The 21,633-nt window shown below is 47.5% G+C and overlaps 1 protein-coding gene and 1 long non-coding RNA gene across 2 annotated transcripts; one reads left to right on the forward strand and one right to left on the reverse strand.

Annotated features, from left to right (window-relative positions):
- Window positions 1-1,578: 1,578 nt before the first annotated feature.
- POF1B (POF1B actin binding protein) lies at window positions 1,579-18,907 on the forward strand. The gene is given in 16 exon segments (XM_030967451.1): window positions 1,579-1,615; window positions 1,618-1,910; window positions 7,025-7,063; window positions 7,439-7,540; window positions 9,042-9,206; window positions 10,169-10,299; window positions 11,238-11,265; window positions 12,076-12,150; window positions 14,368-14,460; window positions 14,969-15,082; window positions 15,238-15,390; window positions 15,494-15,604; window positions 16,237-16,365; window positions 16,643-16,716; window positions 16,806-16,920; window positions 17,939-18,907. Coding segments are annotated over 16 exon segments (1,665 nt in total). The 3' UTR covers window positions 17,945-18,907.
- On the reverse strand, window positions 12,682-20,674 carry LOC115914740. Its single transcript, XR_004061450.1, has 3 exons — window positions 19,639-20,674; window positions 19,471-19,543; window positions 12,682-18,167 (listed from the first exon to the last, which is right to left on the reverse strand). It is a non-coding gene; the product is annotated as an uncharacterized LOC115914740 (long non-coding RNA).
- Window positions 20,675-21,633: the final 959 nt, after the last annotated feature.

Below are 21,633 nucleotides of genomic sequence, written 5' to 3' on the forward strand. Positions count from 1 at the left end.
CCTACTGAAGCACAAAAAACTTTCTTATGGTCTGTGTAAAACAGAGGTTGTTGTAATCATGTTTTACTGCTTTCTAAGAAATGCTCTTTTTAAAATTGTTTGTGAGAAGACACTAACAGCTCTTTCAAGCTTGTGAAGCAAGAATGAGGTTTAATGACAAGATTTTCTTTGCATTTAGTTCCTTTGTAACCAGTGGGATAGAATTTACCTGAAATGCTTTTTATAGACATTCCTATGTAAAACAGGGTGTCTGTTTGGGTTTAATGCCTGGAGGAAAAGGGAGAATTTTATATGTGAGGAATGTCTCCAGATGTCACAGTGCCTTAAAATACTGGATTGTTGTAGGCACTCACCCTAAAATCCTTACCTTGCCAAAAGCCTGTTGAGCAGATTTGGTGAACACTTTTTAATTCTAGAGACAGAGTTGTCAGTGTAGAGCAAGGCAAAGGTATTGCTCCATCCCCTCAGAGGTGTTTTGCCCTAACATGGCGCTTTAGAAATTAGTTTTTAGTCTTTGTGACTGACTGTACTGTGTGGCCTTACAGCACAGTAGGCATATAGGAGAAACAAACTGACAAAATTAAGAATTTCAGGTTTATCATTAAGAAGAATATTCATTACACAAGATTTTACAATTATGTTATTGCCACATGACCTTGCAGAACAAAATTATGTTCTCAGTTAGGGCTTGCCTGACGCTGCCAGAGGAATCCAACTTAAAATATGCTGGATTGAGAAACCGACTTCACATTCTTCTCTGCAGAGTGAGATTTGTGTAAGTAACAAACTCCATCCTTTCTAGATAAGAGCTGTGATGTATTCCATACATAATGATGAGAGCTGGGAATGCACTAGGGGGAATGGCTTCCAACTGGCAGAGGGTGGGATTAGATGGGATACTGGGGAAAATCTTTCCCTTTGAGGCTGGTGAGGCCCTGGCACAGGTTGTCCAGAGCTGCATGGCTTCTCCATCCCTGAAAGTGTCCAAGGCCAGGCTGGACAGGGCTTGGAGCATCCTGGGATAGCGGAAAGTGTCCCTGCTCATGTCACAGGGCGGAACGGGATGGGCTTTAAGGTTCCTTTGAACCCAGACCATGCAGGGATGCTCAGATGAGCCGGTCACTGAGGCAGCCCCTGCTCTGCGGTGCAGGGATGCGGGCACAGGATGCGCTCCTCTCCCGGGCAGCTGCTGCTCCAGGCACAGCTCCTGCGGGGCCACCGCGGCTCCTGCAGGTGGGAACGGCTCTGTGCCAAGTTCACAACCTCCCGTGAAAAGGATACTTAAGTTCATTTGCGCAGCAGGTAGCTATGGCTTTACACTCTGCCTACACACGTTGCAAAGAGATCAACAGCAAAGCGCTTTAGTGAACAGCGCGGGGTTTGCTTTTCCCCAGCGCCGTGTGCTGTTTCGCGGCGGTGCTGTACGGGAGCGGTCGGTGCGGAGCCCGTTCCGGGCTGTGCCGGTGCCGGGGCGGGGTCGGCCCGGGGCTCCCCGCCCGCAGGTGCGGCCCGCCCAAGGCGCGGCCCGCGCAGGTAAAGCCGGAGCGGCCCCGCCGCCACCGCCGCAGTCCCGCCGCGATGTTCGGGGCGCAGCAGCAGCTGCAGCCGCCCGCGCTGCCCCGCACCTCCAGCCGCAGCAGCACCATTACTACCGGCGGCAGCAGCACTACAGCACCCTGCCCGCCCGCCGGCCCTGCCCCGAGCCCCCGCCGTGCCCCGAGCCCCCGCCGTGCCCGGAGCCGCCGCGGCCGCTGCCCTGCCTGGACCCCGCTCCGCACCCGCAGCAGGACGGCGCCGTGGCCTACGACCGGGTGCGCACCTACGGGCCGGGCTGCCGCCGGCTCAGCACCTCCTGCTCCTCCCGGGCCGCCTCGCCGCTGGACTGCGGGCACGGCTGCGACCCGCCACAGGTACGGCGGACACGGCCCCGGCCCCGGCCTGGCCCCTCGGGGGCTGCTCCCGGCCCGGATCAGGGGCCGTCGAAGCCGGAGCCCGACCCCGGGAGCTGCGGGTGCGCCCGGCGGCGCGGAGGCTCTGAGGGTCGGGCCGGGCTCCCCCGGGGTGGGACGGGTCCAGCCCCGGCCTCTCCGCGCGTTTCCCTCAGTGGAAAAGCCGCTGTGGGCGCTCCCCGCCGTTCCCAGGCTGTCCCCGGGCAGGGATGCGGTCCTGGCACCGTCCCCAGGCTCGCCGGGCTGTCCCCGGGCAGGGATGCGGTCCTGGCACCGTCCCCAGGCTCGCCGGGCTGTCCCCGGGCAGGGATGCGGTCCCTGGCACCGGCCCCACAGCGGTGTCACCTTTTCGCACCCTTTAACGCGGCTCTGGCCGGTTCTGGCCCAGCCCAGCCCCGGGGCCCCGCCGGCGCTGCTCCCTTCCCACGCCGGGATGTCACTGCCTGTCTCTGCTGACTTGGCGCTGCTCATGTAAATAGAACTCGAAGCCTGGGTGCTTATTCGTTCTCTCTGTATCGATGGTGCTTAGTAAGGTTCGCCGCTGAGGTGTTGGAGTCGGGCTTGGAAGGCCCTGGCAATGCAGTTCAGCAGGTTTGTTGTGTGTGTATCCAAGGCATGGCTTGAAAGTATCGGTGGAATTTAATGTCATTTTAACACATGCAAAAGGTGTATTAAAACTAGAAACCACTAGCTTTAGAACAGAATTGACTGCAAAACCAGAAAGGAGATCAAAATTTATTCTCAGCTCATTTTTTCCTCATACAGTAGAATGCCATTAACATCTACAGGATTGCTCTGCTGTACTCAAATGGCAATGTACATTTGTTTCAAGATGAACTCTTACTGAATTTTCTTTCCTGTGTTATATTTACCTGTCAGAAAGAGTCTGGATTAAGACCAATACAAGATCTGCATTCCTTTCAAAGCAGTATTTACATAGTTTGAGGGCTGCCTTCCTCTCCAGGATGGTTTATGTAAATCCTGGGAAGTGAGCGAACAGCTGTGCTAAATAGAAGGACAAGAGGAAACAGCCTCAAGTTGTGCTAGCAGAGGTTCAGGTTGGATATTAGGAAAAAATTCTTCATGGAATGGATGGTTAAGCATTGGAACACACTGCCCAGGGAATTGGTGGACTCAGCATCCCTGGAAGTGTTCAAAAGTGCGTCTGTGGCACTTGAGGACATGGTTGAGAGGCGGCCTGGGCCGTGCTGGGGAATGGTTGGACTCGATGATCTTGGTGGGTTTTTCCAGCTTGAACGAGTCTGTGATCATTGGGGCTTTGTAGGAGGTGGTAGTGGCAGAGCCATTCCCTCTGTATCCAGGTTGTTAATCCTCTTTTGCAAGATGTAGGGCAGGAGTGTAAACACAGGTCTCTCACCTCCCATATAAGTGATCTGCTCAGCTAGGCTAGATGATAGTCTGAATTGCAGTTAATTAATTAAATATTCATTGGCATAAACACTGCAGTCCCAAGCTTCCTCAGCCTAGATAAGTACGTGAACAAGGATTACAGGCTCAAATGCTGTCGCTGCTCTATGGAGGATGTTTAATTTTCAACATCTGTCATAGTCACTGAATCCATTACGTCCTGCTGATGAAAACTAATTTCTTGCTGAAGTGTTTTGCTGGACGAGACTTTAAAGCCAAGAGGGTGTAGCTCAGTCAGGCTTTGTGTGGGTTGCAGTTTCAGTGGTGGAGAAGGAAGGCGCCTAATACAGATTATTAGGAAGTTATTAAAGCAGAAAACAGTAACAAACAGGGAAGTCAGCTGGGAGGAGGCAGAAGTGGCACACTTGGTGCTGAATGGGAGTTGCCCCAGAGAAGCCCTGGGAGGGGTGCAGGACATTCCCCAGGAGTGGATCAGTTGCCCTTTGAGCCCATTGTGTGGGGCCATGTAAAGTGAATAATGGGCTGATACCAAACTCCCATCTGTGTTTGGTGTGCAGGAGGATTTGGGGTTAGGGGCAGCCCAGAGCTGCAATTTCAGCTCTGTGCTGCTGCTAAAGCAAAGGGCTGGCTTTGAGCAGTATTTAATTTGTTTCTGCAGAGCTTGTGTGGATTAACAATAACAGACATGTACATCCCTGTTGACACAGTGCTAGTCTTCAGTCATGTGGCTGGGTGTGCTCTCGTGTTTATGTACACTTTAATAAGCTGGAGAGAGGGAGAATTTGAAATTGCTGTGTGCACAGAGCACACGTGCTGGTGCTTTTTGTGATTCAGGGTTTTTTTTCCTTTCCTGGTTTGTTTTGTCTGCGGAGAAATTCACAGCAAATTTTGCTTTGCTTGATGTAAATGAAAAGTGTTTGGAATAAATTCCCTTCTAGTGTGGCTTATGTATGAATCCCTTCTCCATGGTCATGAAAAGATATTTCTGAAGTGGCTCATACAAATTGTTGGCAGAGGGCAAAACCCTGACAGGTTCTCTGTAGAGGTTCTCTGTCCATGTGAGACATTTTGGGAGTCAGGTGTTTGTGTGGCTGGGCTCAGTTCTGTGACGTGCAAAGGGCTCCCATGAAAATGGTGTAATATTAACCAGCTTTAGGGCTGGTCTGTGTTGTAACAGCCTCAAACTCAGCCTGCCATTTCCCCATTTCACCTGCCAACTGGAACTCATAAATTATGAGCAGATGACTGGATTGCTTGTCATTAGCAAGACAATGTATTGTGGATAAAGGCCTTTGACATAGATGAAATTCTCACTTTCATCTCTGGGTTGGCTGAAGCCAAGGGTAACCTGTTGAAATTAAAAAAAAAAAAAAGGACATTCGATTGCTTCCACATAAAATTGGCACACTTAGGATAAATCTATCAAGTGCTTATTCTAAAATTAAAAAATCTTATTTAGAAATTGTAAAGACTAGCAAAAATATTCATGCAAGTTTTAGTGTTACCTTTTAAAATTCTCCTTATAAGCCCCATGGCAGGCGGTTGGAACGGGAAGAACTTTAAAGTCCCTTCCAACCCAAACCATTCTGTGATTCTGTAAAACAGACCCAGACTGACTGCTCAAGCTGTCATGAATTCCAAACCCACAACAGCACTGGGCTTTCCCTTTGGAATCCCACCTTCCCTTCCTTCTCCCAGACAGAAAACGCTGCATCTCCAGACACTGCATCTTCTGACTGCTTGGAGAGAATAATCTGAGCTGTGCCTCTTGGGAGTGCTGGAAAACAGAAACAGCCCAAGATCCCTTTCCATGTTCCTACTGCTGGGGACAGCTCCAGAGCTCTTGGAGGTGGCAGCTCCTTGTGCAGAGCCCCGAGCTGTGTGTGGGCAATCCAGGCTGGCACAGACACAGCGTTTCTGCCTCTTGGTCCCCTCCCAGCCTGTGCCTGTCCAGCCTGCTTGGCTGGAATGGGAGAAAGGGCAGGCAAATCCCTGTTTGTAAAGCAGTTCTTTGAAAATGAAAGAGTTTGGGTATCTCAAAAATAAGCATAATTTTATCCAGGCAAAACATTCTTAGGTTCTGTATAATATTGCATATACAATGAGAATATTATAAAGGTCTGTTTCAACTTAAAATGCTCCAGACTCCTCTGCTGTGGGTTTATTCCTCAGAGACACCCTGGATGTTTTATCCTCTCTCAATTTTGAGTCAGCCCTGGCACGGTTGTACAACCTTTCAGTGGATTCCAGGGCTGTTGTTCAGTGTCACACAGTGGCCATGTGCTGTCCCTGTGCTGGAATGAGTCAGTCCCTGCTGTCCCAGGGCTCTCTGGTGTCACAGCTCCGTGTGCTGCTCAGGGACACTGGGCTCGGCTGTGCCTGCTCTGACACTCGGCTGAAGGAAGGACCAGTGGCCATTCCTCTGCTGAGTATTTCACCTTTTAGTTCCAGTTCTGCAGGTGTTGGTGGTGCAGGATTGAGCTGCATGTTCCACCTCTCTGTGCTGTGTCCCCAGAGTCCTGCTGGCACATGGGGTGGCAGCTGCACTGGGCTGTGTCCCCAAGTTTCTGCAGCAGTTTTAATTTTGAAATTTCTTAATTACTCTGACTGCTGAAAAAACAGTTTCTTTCCTACTTTTGTTTCTCTTTCCTGGTGCTGTTATGATTCACTCTTGGGAGGTTTGGAAAACTGCTCCAGGCTTCCTAAACTTATGCAACAGTTGATAGGAGACCTGACCTACTTCAGAGCTGCTCTCACCTGGCAGAGAATGCGGCTGAGACTGAGCTGCAGCAACATAAACTTCCCCCTGGCTTTGGGGAAGAAATGATTCATTATGAAAATTGGAGGTTTGTGCTGTGAGGGAGGATAAACTGTGCTGCAAACTGACAAATTGCCCAGTCCTTAGATTGGGTTCAGTGGGAACTCTGCTGGTTTGGGTAAAGACCTGGATGTGAAGGGTTGAAGCAATGTGTGATTTGTTAGAACTGGTGGAGGACAGTGTCTAGAAGCAATTGCTTCTAGACAGTGCTGGGGCAAAACCTGAAGAAATCTATTTGAAAATAAAGCTGTTGCCAGGGACAGATTCTTGTAATTTAAAGAGGCAGATCTCATTTTTCATTGCAGATGCTGCACATGGCCATCATTCCCATAGGTGGCAGCTGTGGAGCTGTGTGCACTGGACATGACCCAGGGGGTTCTTGGGCAGCTCCTCTACCTGTTAATTTCTGAGTTTAAGCAAAATCCAAATTTTCATGCCTTGGTGAAACAAAAAGCATATGATGCATCTCCGTCTACACCAGCTGAGTTTGATGTGTAACGTGAAAAAACCAAAAATAAAAGAGATGGGCTGGAACAGGGACATGGGATCCAGGAAGGCTCATCCAGCTTTGGTTTGTAGCCTGTTCTGCTGCACTTACAGAAAATGTGGACTAATTCCCTCAGACCTGCAAAGAGGGGATTGAGAAAAACCCAGCTCATAAAATGCAATGAAGGATTGTGTCTTGCCATGCTGCGCACGGACCAATTCCTTTGGGGTGGGAAGGCCCTGGGTTTAAAATATCTCTAGGTGATTGTGGCCAGTGGATCCCAAAGTATTCACAGCCAGTGTCCATAATCAGATTCCTCTGCCAGAAGAGGTGTTGGAGGTTGAGCTGCAGTAATCCTGAAGCTTTTTTCCTCCCTTGCAGGGCACCATCCGCAGGATCATTATCGAGAACCCGGATCAGGTAGGGAAACTGGGCTGGGCTTCCCTCAGCTCCTCCACAGGGGATGGGAAACACTCTGAGAGCACCCAGCTCACACCTCTGAGGGTGAGAGGTGGAATTCTGAGGGGTTGAAAACACTGCAGAGTGGCCACTCAGGCTCCCACCTCTCAGCAATTCAGTCTTTATTAATATTGATTAATTACTATTTCTACTGTATTTATTTCACACAGTCCCTATGCAAGCACAGCCACTTGGTTTCCAAATGGACACACACTCATATGTTCACATCCTAAAGGACATCTCATATATATTTAAATTATCTGTTTTTAGTCAAAATTACACTAATCCTGAGTTTGCTGTTTGATTTATGGATGTTTTTATTTATGTGTTTTACAGGAGCCATTATCCCCTTTTCTTAGAGGGGCCAGTTTCTCTCCTGGAAATAATGTCATCTATGAAAAAACAATAAGAAAATATGAGCTATTAAATCCCCTCCAAGTAAGTTGGCTGTTTATATTATCTATTGTAAGAAGACAATTGAGTTGGTGGCAGGAAATTGATGTTTCTGGGTTGGTTCTGGGTTTTTTTATTTCTGTTAGGAGTAGCTTCCAACCTGAGAACTGCCTTGTTGTGATCTAGAATACATTCTCAAAGTAAATGAAGCAGTGTTTAAGGAGAGAAGAAAGTGGAATGTTTGCCGTATTTTTCCTAAGAATTTATTATTAATTAACACTGAAAACTGCTGTTGTATCTCTAATATTGTCAGTCTATATCTGAATAGGGGCTGTGAATTAGTTTCTTGGAATAGCTTTATAGCAGAACAACACAAGATACATTTTTAGAAAAAAAAATTAAAACCACAATTTTTTATTTTACTAACTCTTGAAAAAATATATGTGGCAAACCTGTCTGAAATTTCATCTCACAATTGGTGTTTTGTCAATAGCAAAAATATTGCTCCATTTTATTGCTCTGAAACATTTCCAACAGGAAAAAGATTTGGAATTTCATGTATCTGAGAGTGATTTACCTGAGGGTTTTTTTTACTTTGTTTTTTCATGCCTCTCTGGATTTTAGACAGCTGAATTCTGTGATATCCAGTCTCTGAAGTGGAAAAGGAGAAAACTATAATTAAAAATAACAGCTTCTTTCTTTCTGCAGATGATGTGCAAAGAAAAGAATAAAAAATTGTGCAGTTTAGCCCTGGAAACCACAGTTTTACTTCTGTTTTTTATTACCTGGGCTATGTTTAGATTTAGGTCAAATTTAGTTCTAAAGGAAATTTTCATGTGTAGTGGGACATCCACCTTGGGAAAGGTTTTTTGCCTGTGCTTCTCACTGGCAGCTACTAAAATTAAAGGAGAATTGGTGAATTACAACCCTGTTACGTATAAAAGCAATTTAGTTTGGATTATTAAAACATCCGAAGCCACCACCAGCACTGCCAGTCACAGACACAGTTCACTCACTACTGAGGTTGATGTCCCACTCCATGCAGTGCCCAGCATTAACCCCTTCTCCCCCAGCAGGGGCATTTCCCATCCATGCAGTGCCCAGCATTAACCCTTTCTGCCCCAGCAGAGGCATTTCCCATCCATGCAGTGCCCAGCATTAACCCTTTCTGCCCCAGCAGAGGCATTTCCCATCCATGCAGTGCCCAGCATTAACCCTTTTGCCCCAGCAGAGGCATTTCCCATCCATGCAGTGCCCAGCATTAACCCTTTCTGCCCCAGCAGAGGCATTTCCCATCCATGCAGTGCCCAGCATTAACCCTTTCTGCCCCAGCAGAGGCATTTCCCATCCATGCAGTGCCCAGCATTAACCCTTTCTGCCCCAGCAGAGGCATTTCCCATCCATGCAGTGCCCAGCATTAACCCTTTCTGCCCCAGCAGGGGCCTTTCCCGCCCCTGCAGGGTGCCCAGCATTAACCCTTTCTGCCCCAGCAGGGGCCTTTCCCGCCCCTGCAGGGTGCCCAGCACTGACGGGTCCTTTCCCGCAGGAGCGGCAGTTCCCGCTGTGCCCGCCGGAGCCGTGCCCGCCGCCCCCGGTGCTGCAGCAGTGCCAGCAAACACAGACGGGCAGTCCCTGCGAGCTGTGCCCGGGCCCCGGGAGTGACGAGTGCCGGGGACACCCCGTGAGGAGGGGCACGGCCCCCCCCGAGCTGGTGAGGGCTCCGTGGTTTGTTCTCAGCGCGGTTCGTTCTTAGGCAGGGACAGAACCACGGGAGCGAGCGGGTTTGTGGCTCTGCAGCCTCCTGAGGTTTGTGGGGGGCTCTCAGCACCATGCCCTTGTCACTGAGCAGGGTCTGTGTGTCTGTCTGGCACTGTCCAAGGCTTTCTCAGGTGCTGTTGGGGGAAAAGGCTGTTTGAGAGTTGTATTTCTCATTGTCACAGACCTGTGCTCAGGTGTGCACTGGCTGAGGTGAGCCTGTGGTGTTTAGTCCAGTTTACTTTAGCTGGGCTCAGTCTCATAGGGCTGTTTGGTTTTGTTTTTCTTTACCCATCAATTCAGTCGGGTTTCAGCTGTCAGTCTGTACACAGAGACTGAGGGATGCACAGCCTCTGCTTTGGGAGGGAACACACATTGCTTTAGAACCTTGGCAAACATCAGCTCAGGGTTCCTTTCCTCCTATGCTGATCAGCCAGGGCTTCAAATGTATTTCAATTTGATGCAAAAGTTGTTGACACAAATTCAGTGGAATCACTAATGCTTCCTGGTGTACCTGCAGCCTGTCAGTGCAGCTGGGGAGGAGTGCAGCAGGTCCCTCCTGTGCACCCAGTCGCTGTTTGGGTGACAAACACCCTGGGGACCTCGGTGTCACACCTGTGCAGAACCTTCCAGAGCTGGACACTCCCATCAACCAGCTCAGGACACTCAGCTTGGGCTGAGGACACTGCTGTGGAAGCAGGACTTTGCTGGTTCTTGTTGTTTTAAAGGAAGTCATTCCTCTCTGTTCAGTTTACTGAAAACCAGCAGACGTGGAAGACTCACTACCAAGAAAAGTGTAATTAAATTGAAAATTGCTAAGAGCAGCCAGACCCAAATCCTACCTGTAGCATTTTCATGTTCAGCTTTATCCCAGATAAGGATCCCTCCTGTCCTGATGCCCTGCCTGTCTCCTGCCAGGTGAGCTGCCCCCAGGAACGCCCCGAGCAGCTGGACTGTCGCTTCTTTGGGGAGCTGCTGGCCGAGCTGCACCGCAAGAGCAATGACCTGTACAGCTGCCTGCTGCAGCACGTGGAGAAGATTGGGACAAGGTATTGCCACTGGCTCTGTCATTCCTGTGTCCCAGACATCCAGCACTGCACAGCTGACAGGAACAGTGTTGTTTGTGAATTGGTTGTGCTCCTTGTTTCTTCCTGACAGCTGGAACTGACTGGATGTTTTACACATCCATCTGATTTGCAAGTAACTGAGGACACAGAAATGCTGTAAGCCAAGGAAATTTACTGAATGTGATGCTTAAGAATTGTGTCTCCCACACGTTTGTACATTGAGCAAACAAGAACTTACAGCACACTCTGACATATTTCATGACACAATTCTATTGCTGTGTCCTGAAGAAACAACCCAAATGTCCAAATTTCCTCAGTCCTGTTGTGATGTTGTGTCATGGATCAAAGGACAACCCCCACCAGGCATAAAACTCAGTCTCCAAATCCAAATGAACATAAAGCACATTTTCTGCAGAGCCCTGCAGACTATCTGTGCAAGAAGTGAGAGTCACAGCAGGCAGTGCCCTGCACAACCTTCCTCCCTTCCCTCCCATCACCCTCATTCTTCCCCCTCACTCCCACTCTTACCTGGTGCCTTCCAAGGTCACTGAATAAGGAAAGTGGTCCTGTAGCAGGGGAAAAAAGGAATTTAACCATCACAGAAACCCTGAGTCAACACTTGGAGCAGGGCAGGGAATTGCAGCAGAGTTGTGGGCAAACCATTACCCAAGCAATTAAGGGAGTAATTGGGTTTACTGCCCATAATTGGGATAACTGCCCAAAGGACTAGGGATACTCAGCCTGTGTTTGCTGTGCTGCTGTAGGACTCCAGTGTCCCCAGGAATTCCTCCACAGAGGGAAGGTGATGACTCTGCAGCTGAGAGAGACCCTTCCTTGCTCTGTATTGTCCAGATATGCTTCTAGTGGTGAATGTGGGCCTGAATCCTGAAAGTTCTCAAGCAGCTTTTTGTGTTTTACAGGAACCACGACATCGAATTCACGTGCCAGGTAAGGGCCAGGCTGTCCCTGCCACCACTGGGGGAGGGCTCAAGCAGACAAAGCCAAAGCAGCTGAAATGGAGGAGGCTGGTCTTTGTTAGTGCTTCCTGCTTGGTAAAAACATTCAGAGCCTGAAAACCACTGCCAGGCAGGTATTTGCAAATGTGATAATACTGAAAGGAAACTTCAATAATTCACATTATTCCAGTATGAGAGTCAAATTTTGGAAGTCTCTCCTGCTGTTCCAATAATGGTTTCACTGGAAAATGACTTGCACAGGTACCTGTATTTTTACAATGTGTTTTTTACAAAGGCTCTGTCATTCTCAGTGAAGCTGCTGCTGAGCAGCAGGAGCTGCACCTTTGAAGGCATTCAGTGTGAATGGGGCAGAAATACCTGTCCAGGGTTCACCTGCAGGAAGCAAATGCCACTGAATCCTGGCAGCATCTCCTGGTGGTCAGCTGGGGTTTATTGGCAGCCCATTCAGAGGTTTTGCCCCACCATAAACTGCTGGGAGTTGCTGGAGCATCAGCTGTTAATCCCTGAGAGAGGATTGGTTTGAATACTGCTTTTAAATGTTGAATTTAAGCATTTGAATATATGCTTCATGTATCACTTTATCTCATTTTGTACATGCCCCACATATAAAAGACTTTGGAACTTTTCTGGATAGACTTTGATCTATTTTTGTTCTTATTTGCCTTGTACTAAAGATGTTTTTCATAGCAGAGCTGTGTAATTAATGAAGAAACCACATTACTAATCTACCAGGCAAAATTCTTAATCAAGATGTCTCCCCTTTCCTCCCTTCTTTGCTTAGACCGAAGATATTGAAGAATTAATTCCCAAAGGACTGTCTGAGGCAACAAAGCAGCAGATTCGTTATCTCCTGCAGGTATGGGAGCTTGGCAGCCTGTGGGAGCTGGGAGCAGTGGGAGCTGGCTCACACTCAGGAGGGACTTGGTACATAACACCCTTCACTCTGCATTCCCTCATCCCGTTGTTTCTGGAGTGAGGGGGTGGAATGGTGGCTTTAAAGGAAGTGTCACATGGACCCACAGTTCACTTGTGTATTTTAAACTGAGCTCTACTGGGGCTTTCCTGCAGTTTCACTGAAACTGTCTTGGCTTTTGACCACTGACAGGAGAACAGGGACCTTTCATCTTTCTGTGTTGTGTGTTAAGGCTTTAAAATCCAAACACAAACAGGAGCTGCTAAAAGCCCAGCAGCAGAGCCTGAATCCCACCTGCTCCCAGCCCAACCCCGTGGCTGGGCATGGAGCAGGGAGGGAGCTGAAGAACCAGCCCAGGAGCACAAAACCCTTTACACTGAACCACAACAGGAATGGTTCAGTTTGCTGCTGGATGCCAAAAGCACAGCTCAGCACTCAGAGCTGCCTTTGCCAGGCAGGGGTGTCAGAGCAGGATCCAGGGCAGCCTCAGCAGGAGTGTCCTGATCTGGGCTCCCTCAGGTAGGGGAAGGGTGATCCTACCTGGGAGCTGCGCCTTGGAATCACTTCCTGGTAAAAAAGAAATCCATTAAAATGAGGTTGAGAAGGAGCAGCCTCGTATGAGTTCACAGCTGCCCTGCTCTGACCTCCCCATCCCTTCCAGCTGGAATTATTCTGTGCTTCTCTTACAAGGAAGAGGGACATCAACCCCACGGACATTCCAGCCAGCATGAGGACATTCCATGGCCTCTCACTGGCACACTGTCCTTGGGAGGCTGGTTCAGCTCCAGGTGAAAAGCTGGAACAGGCATTTCCTGTTGTGTCTGTGTCCAGCTGGTTTTACATCCTCACAGCTGTGATTATAAAATGCAGCCAGAATGGCTTTTGGGGACCCAGGTGTTGTCAGGATCCACCCAGGGTGCCCTCAGATCCCCTGGCCACCAGGACAGAGCAGGGAGGGAAGGGTTTGCACAGCCCAGGATCCCGAGCTGGGAATGCCCAGAGGCTCCTCTAAGGACACAGAGAACTCCCCTGGAGAGAAGCACAAGGCACCTCTGGGATTTAGGAAGCTCTAGCACTAAGCAATTGCTGAGTGGGGTTTTACTTATATTTTTATAGTCTAAATTTCACCATTTGACTCAATTCCTTCTTTTAAACTCAATCTGTAGTGTATTACACAATAAAAGCAACAGAACCATAAGGCAAAAGTGAAATTCCACTTTAATGACAAAACAAACAGAAAGGTGAGTTACACCAGGAATGAAGTCTCAGTCAGACCATGGCACCAGTGGGGATAAATAACTGGGCAAGGGCCAATCCCCATATGGACAGAGAGCATGAGAGCTCCAAGTTAAGGGAACACACAGGAGGGTTTCACTTCTGTCTGGACAGGAAAAAACCACAGCTTTTGCACAGATTATTCAGCCCTTCCAGGAGCGTTACAGCTTGAGGAGTTGTTTTGTGTGTCCTTTCAAAGTCTATTTTTCTTCTTTTGAATATTATAAATGTATCATGAAATGCAACAATTTATATTTTCACCTGAATCAATACACAGGTATTAAAGGCATTAAAATTAACATTCCAAAGGAGAACAGTGTTGGGCTGTGGTCACTTATGGTTTTCTCTTTCATCCAGGTGACTCCTTTCATCTTTGGGATCTTTTTCCTTTTAAAGGGAGGAGTTGGCTGTATGAGCTTTTTTAATTTAAATTTTTAAAAATGTTAATTAAATTTCTTCATCCTTGAGCCCAAAGCTTTGCCAGATCTCAAACATGACTCATTCCTCTGTGCCTTTTCAGGCAGGGCAGTAATTTTTAAAAATCAGTGTGAGCACAAAGCTTTTAAAGCTCAAATAATAATTGTACAATATTAACACATTTATTTTTCCCTTTATTGGTGCACAAAGGCAGTTCTTACCCTGTTGTTCCTTCCATTTTAACAATGCTGTGCTGTGTTACAAAGCAGAAACTGAACACTGGCATTTGCAGAACAAAGTGCAAGGAAAATGTTTCCTGTAGAAACTGTGGGCACTTCAAAGGACGTGCAATGGTTTCAGAAGTTACTGTCAGCTGTAAAGCAGTTTCTGTTCTACCTCTTGTCAGGCATATTGTAAACAAAGCTGCCTAATTAATCCCAATTATCCTTTTCATTTCTCCCCTCCCAGATGAGAGCAACATCGGACAAATCCCTGAGACTTGTGCTTTCCACCTTCAAGAACCTGCGGGAGGAGCTCTGCCACCTGCAGGATGACCTGGGGGTGAGTGCTGCTCCTCATCCTCCTCATCCAGCTGCTCCCAGAGCTGGCACTCCAGGCTGTGCCTGTGCTGGTGCCAGTGGCTGCTCTGTCAGTGCCTCAGGAGGCTCGATGGACAGGGGTGGCTGTGGCAGCTCCACAGGTGCTCAGCACTGCTGGGAATGTCACAGCATTGTCTTGGAAAATGCAAAGTTGAAGGAGAAGAGTTTGAACTTGAGCACAGAACAAGGAATGTGTGCAGTTTTGGGGTGGTTTTTGTTTTATTCTATTGCCCCATTGTTTCTGGGGCAGAGTGGAAGGGCAGTGTCCAGGATCCCAGTGCTCACCACCCAGCACAAAGCCACAGGCACTACAGTGTGTGCTATGTACCTAAACCCCAAACTTTCAAGGAAGTTAAGCATTCTCTCAGTTCTAAACCATCCCTTTATTAATGACTGTGTGGCACTTTATGGGAAGACTTGACTGAAAAATTGCAGCTTTTGACTGTAAACTTTTGACTTTTGTCCTGCAGAAGCTGGAAACTGACAATGTCTTGCTGAAGAAGGATTTGGCTTTTAAGGATTGCCAAGTGAAAGAATATGAAGCAATGCTGGCCTCTCTGAGGGAGAACAACCGTCAGCAGCAGGTAAATCGAGAAACATTTCCAGTGTCATTCCAGGCAGCCAAAATGGGGGCAATTTGCTGACTTCTGGGTACTCTGAGTAACTGCTGCCTGCTGTGTGTGTGATGCTGTTCCTCCCCTGAGGAACTGCAGGTGCTCATTCCCCCTGTGCTTTGCAGCAAGGGCTCAGGGACAGCACTGCCAAATGCCGCTCGCTGGAGGAGCAGCTCCTGTCCCTGCGGCTCAGCGAGGGGGACAAGGACTGCCAGCTGAAGGAGCTGGAGTACAGCAAGAGGGCCCTGGAGCAGGAGATCCAGAGCCTCAAGCTGCAGGTGAGGGCTCAGTCCCCTCTGAGTCCCAGACTCAGAGGGATCAGTGTAAGAAAACTAACAATGGAAGCATTTTTTGTAAACTAAAACTGGGCTCTTTGTGCAGAGCTGCTCCAGCCCGACGCTGCAGACCACGACGGACGAGCTGTCCAGCCGCTACGTGGAGATGATCAACAACCTCAGGGAGGACAAGGACAGGGAGATCCGCAGCCTCAGGGTGAGGGGCTCTGCTGGCTGTGTGCAGGGACAGCTGCTCCTGCACTTGGAGCAGCAGAGATCTTCCACAGGCACTTTTTGGCTGTCTTCTGGCTGTGCAGTTACTTTACTCATAGACACTGGTGATGGTTAAAAACCTTTATAGTAGAACATAAAACTGTGATTTAAAAAAAATCCAACTGTTCTTTACATGAAGAAATTAGGGATCAACCTGGTTAGTGGTTGATCCTAAAGGATGGGCTGTCCTAAAGGGATATTTTGTGTGTCCTGAAAACATAAGAAATTAGTCAAAATATGCTTAATAGGAAACAAAAATAAATCCCAGTCACAGCTGTATGTAGGAAATGTCTCTCATGGAAATCAGTGGTAAAAGTCTCCAACTCTGGACGCCAATTCAACTGATTCAGTGTTGGTTTAGCTTGAGAATTGTAAAATCATTACATTAATACTGGGTAGAATTCAGTCCAATTAGCATTTTCTGAATTTACTGTGTGGCTCAACTTCCTGACCTGAAAACCCCTGTGTCTCACTGTTGATGGTGTTAATGAAATGCCACCCCCAGAGCCTTGGGTGGGTGCTGAGGGGCCCTGCCCAGAGCCCCCCACACCTGAGAGCTCCTGCCTTGTTCTGCAGTCCCAGCTGTGCCAGTTCCAGCAGGACATAACCAGGAGAGAGGGGAGCAACAGCGACTTGCAAATGAGGCTGCACGAACTGACATCGCTGCTGGAGGACAAAGAGGCTTTTATTAAACAACAGCAAGAGGTAAAATAATACAAGTTATTTCTCTAAGGGTTTTTGTGTTTGAGCCTCCATGGTACTGTGTAGGTGGAACCTTACCAGGAAGTTCCTTGTCCTCTCCTGGCTCAGGAAAGGGGGTTAGGATTTGTTCTACCTGAATGCTGTTTCTCTGCCAGCCTTCTGGAAGGGCAGATTTTCAGACTGTTGAGACAAATTTCTGCAAATATTTTGTTGTGGCTTTAGTGAACTGATACTTCAAAAAACATGACTTGACATCAGTGTTTGCTTTTGGTTTTGTCAGGAGCTCTTCAGACTGAAGCATGACAAGTTTTCAGGCAGCCAGTCCCCTGGGGTGACAGCCATCATCACTAAAAAGTAACGTGTTATTCACCTTTTTAAAAAAGACATCATTTGGGCTTTCCTTTGTTTAGGCTCTGTTAAACAACCTGTTCAACTCTCTACAGGTACAGGAATCAGTATCCTATTCTGGGTCTCCTGTCTGATGACTACAAGGTCACATCACCGGTCAATAAATCACAAACGATTGTAATTGAGAGGACTGGAGAGATCTGGAAACATGTAAGTTTACCTGGAGATGGACTGTTGCTCTGCAATCCCCAAGTGTTCAATTTAACTTCAAAGCAAGTGTTACCCAAACTGAGAGCTCAGTGATGCCCTCGTGGTAATTTAACTGCAAAAAGCAAAGTGACTGCAGCCAGGGAACTGTCCTGGCTCTTGGAGCAGGCAGTAATTGGTGGGTGTGGTACAAATAAAACCTTTTGTTGTTTTCTTTGGCACGTAATTGCCCGGAACAAAAGCATCAGCGCTGCTCTAACACCGGCCCCGGGGTGTTGCTGTACTGGGCAGGTAGGCAGGGACTGTGCCTGCTGTGCTCTGGGTGAGCAGGGATTTGGGAGGAATGTGCTCCTCTGCATTAGCAGCACTAATGACTCCAAGCCATTACTAAAACACACAAAGCACCACATCCCTGAAACTCACCCTGAGCCAGGGCAGTGACAAACCCAGGAATGCAGAAGAGTGGTGACATTTTAAGGAGTGATTCAGAGTAAAAATAGAAAACAGGGCTGCAGAAACTATTTCTGTTACAGGCAGGGCTCGTGGTGCCAAGTTTGGCTACAAGGTAAAGGCTGGAGAAATGGCACGGTGGCCAAGCAGGGGTGGTGGTGGCTGCAGGCACAAGGTCACAGCAGCACCTGGACACAACCACGGGGGGACACAGCCAGGGGACAGTTCTGTGACAGCCTGAGCAGATGCAGGTAACACACCTGGCATGATCCTTGCCTGCAGCAGGATCAAAAAAGCAGAAGTCTCAGGGCACTGGGAAAGAGCAGAGTTTTATTACTGATCCCTAAACTTCACCCAGGTGCATTGCAACCTAGTGAAATGTCAAGCAATGAAACAGCAATAGAGAAATGAAAAAGTAAAGTGTTTGGTACAGAGGCTCACGGGTCCCCTTGGACACTGTACAAGAGAAAACAAGTAGGTAATTAAATGAGATGCTTTATGGGAGGTAGTTCTGTTTCATAACAGAAACAGGTTTGTGTATTTCTTCTAACAAGCTGCTTGTTTCTTTTAGGAATGAGAGAAACCTCTGAGCCCTCAGAGCTGCTCCAAGGAGTTCACAAACCACTAAAACTGCTTTACTTTCTGCTCTTCTGCATCCAAGAAAAGGTTCAGTCTGATAGTGAGGAAGGCTGGGAAAACATTAAGGACTCACTTTTCCCTCGGAGGAGTGGGATGCTATCCCTCTGTGGACTTCAGCTGTTCTTGACTAGCTCCTGTTCTTCAGCCAGCCCTCAGGCAATCTAGGAGACAAAAGGAAGACACCTGGAACCTTCTCCTCTTGGTCCTTGTAGCCATGATCTGTCTCTTCATGCTGAGAGTGGGAATGACCCCGATGTCAGTCCCACCCCTCCCACAGCTGCTTTCAGTGCAGAGTCACGGGCTGCATGGGAACTTCACAAATACCTCACTGGGAACTGCTCCTCACCTTACACCTGCCTCTGTCTAGGAAGCTCGGACACAAAGGACAAATCTTCCATCAAACCCAGCTGCTGACCTGGCAAATGCCAGCAGGACTCAGTTCAGTGAAGGGCTGGGACAAGGTTTATTTTAGAGAATGCTTCTGCCCTCAGAGGTGATGTATTTTCAGCCCCAAACCAGCTGTATTTATTTGCTGTGCTTCAAATTTTCAAGAACTTGGTATATTTTTATATAGAAGAACTTTGTGTGAAAATAACTCATGGACTAAATTTCCTTATCAGACCAACCTGCCATTTACAATTTCCACTTCTTTAAGGACCACAGAAATTCTTTCAAACTGATTTGGTGTTCATGATTTAGTAGTTGTCTGAGCAACACAGCACAGAGACTCACAGGGAAAGTTTGCAATGCTGCAATCCAAGGTGCTTTTTTATCGTGGGGTTCTTGCTTTGCTTTCCTGCTGCAGCCATGTATTTCTGTTCCCAGATACTATAAACTCAAGGCAATGTTTAATGGGGAAAGAATGCTGGAGGCTACCTGTAACCATGAAATAAACCCAAGTCTAACTCTCTGGATCATTGTCTGTCTGTCCTGAAAACATCTTGTGTACAGCTGGAGGCAGGGGGGTGTAGGTGGTGTCTTGTTCCTCTCCATGAATCTTTTCAAGTGAAGGATTGGGGCTGGCTCCCTTTTCTGGCTGCTGCTGCCAGAACTCCCTCAGGTGATGCTGGATGTCCAGCTGGCCTTGTGCTCTTTAGGATTTGGCAAAGAGCCACAAGTAAAACCTGTTCCTGCTGCTGCTCTTTGAGTGTGTCCAGGCTGAGATGGGCCTGCAGTTTCACCAGCCTGGCTTTAATTAGTTAAATACCCTCCTTTGAATGAGGAGTGCCTTGCCCCTCTGCATTCAGTAATTATTCTAAAACAGATTCTAAAGCAACCCCCTTTTCTGCAGAGCAGTGAATAAAAGGTACAACTACACTCAGAGCTAATGTGCTCCTGCCATGGGACAGTGTCAGTGCAATAAATAATTTTAGTTACACTGCCAGGAAAAGGCTTTTCACCTTGGGTGATCTGAAACACAAAAAGGACTTAAGCACCATGTCTGTTCAATGCCATCAGAGTTACCTGTGCAGGGGTCTGGGTGCAGCTGCTCCTTGGGCTCCCACCAGGGCTGGGGTTCCCCACAGCTCAGACCAAGCTACAAAGATCAGAAATGGGAGTTATTGATGGCCACAGGTCCTGATGGCTCATCCCAGCCATGGATTTCCTGAGCAGCCCCTCAGTGACACCAACCTGTGTTTCCCCCACTCCATGGCACAGCACAGGAACTCCTTAAGGAGGGACAGGGCTCAGAGCAGGAGCTCCTGGGTGTGGTGAGACAATTCCATGGCAAAGGCCACCATCAGGCAAATGCCCTTTTCAAATCCAGTTGATCCATCTCAGTGGAAACACCATCCTGGGGCAGCCAGGAAAGCTGCAGCCTGCATAGAAAAAGCCCAGGTTGCTGCTCAGGCCAGCCAGCTCTGTCCTGGGGACAAGGACAGCTCCTCAAAGAATCTGAAGGTCACCAGACCCTGTAAATGCTACAGAGACTGTAACTACACTTTGTACTCACAGAAAACACCAAGCAATTGTCAAAAAGCTGAATTAGACTAGTAGATAAAGCATATGGCCATTTATTTATAGGCTGGTTTTGTTTTCAAACCATATGTATTTAAAAAGCAAATTTAGTATTTTTTACTACGAAGTACTTGTTACTGTGGGCTCAGCTGTCCCCTCTTTGCTGTGGAACTGGAACTGATTTACCTAATGCAGGTTCTGCTGAAGTTTACAGAAAAACATTTTCTCATTTACTCAGCTCTGTAAATCCTGGTTAGAAACATTTTACTTTAGCTCATTTCCCACCTCAATTTCAAGTAGCTTCAGCAAGACTTCTACATTTTTTCTAGGAACAAATTAGAAAGAAGTCAGACACTATTTACTTTATATAATTACAACAATATACATTGTGCCCTGTCTTTATCTGCCAGAATGCAGAGTCTTGTTCTGCACTGAAAAGGAGAAAACTGTCTTCTTTGTTTTGACTGACCTTTCTGCAGTATTGAAGTTTCTCTGCCTCAGCTGTCAAATAAAAGCCAGAGAGCCCTGGCTGGGAAGTCCCTAACTCCAGCAGCCACCAGCCCACACCCAGTACCTCACCTTTACCTCCAGAGTTCTGCTGCAGCTCTTCCTTGTTTTCTCTCTAATTTATTGCCTTTAATTGTGGACAGTTGAAACCTGAGGAAAGAAAAACATAGTTGATGATCAGGATGAATCACTTTTAACTGCACCTGTCAGCCCAATAAAAAGCTGCACCAAACAGGTCTGACATTTCAGAGCAAGCCCTGCACACCTTTGGGAGGCTGTGCTTGCTCAAGCACCCCTGACCTGTCACAGCTCTCAAATATTTACTGGGAGAGGGCGCTGAGAAGGATTTGGGAACTGTCCCTCAAACTGCTGAGGACTCAGGTGCCATTTTATCCTTCCATTTCAGAAGATTTAAAACACCACTTCCTAATAAAATCTTATGTCAAGAACAGCAACCTACCTCCTGCTTTGATACAGAACAATTAATTACCTGATTATTTGGTCCATCTGTAGGGTGGAAGAATCAGCCAGCACAGCCATGGGCAGAGTCAGGGATCATCTTCAGGTGAAGCATCTCCTTCAGTCCATGTATTCAACATAGCATTCAGGAATAAAACACTGACATTGTCAGAAATCCACAGCCTTAAATCACTAAGATTTTTTCCCTTCTGACTGCTGGGCATGCAAGGAAAAGCAGCAACAAAACCCAGATAAATTAATTCCTGTCTACTTAATTTCTGCTCTTTGTGCAAAACCTACGAGTTCAGTGGCTCAAAGCTCGTTGGAATCCTCAGTGAAGGGTTCATTTAATAGTACATGTTCTTCTTCAGCTTTTTAATCTCTTACTGATGGTGCAATTCAAGTATTCTAAAAAGAGAGGGAATTTAGGATGGCAGAGGTTTTAGCATTTCATTCTGCAAGCTGTTATTATATAGTTAAAAAGACAAAAACCTACCTGGTTTTTCCCAAAGTATGTGAGAAGTTTTTTGTTCTCTTAAAGGAAAAAAAAATTCAAAGGAATATCAGTATCAGATTTGATAATTATTTTCGAAATAAGCAAAACAAACACAAATACATTACCTGTGAGTCTAAAGGGTTAAATCAAACCCAACGTTCTCTCCTCAACAGTCTGATAAATACACCTGCAGTAACCTGTTTACT

This window comes from Camarhynchus parvulus, chromosome 4A, assembly GCF_901933205.1.
Source record: "Camarhynchus parvulus chromosome 4A, STF_HiC, whole genome shotgun sequence".
Taxonomy (NCBI): Eukaryota; Metazoa; Chordata; class Aves; order Passeriformes; family Thraupidae; genus Camarhynchus; species Camarhynchus parvulus.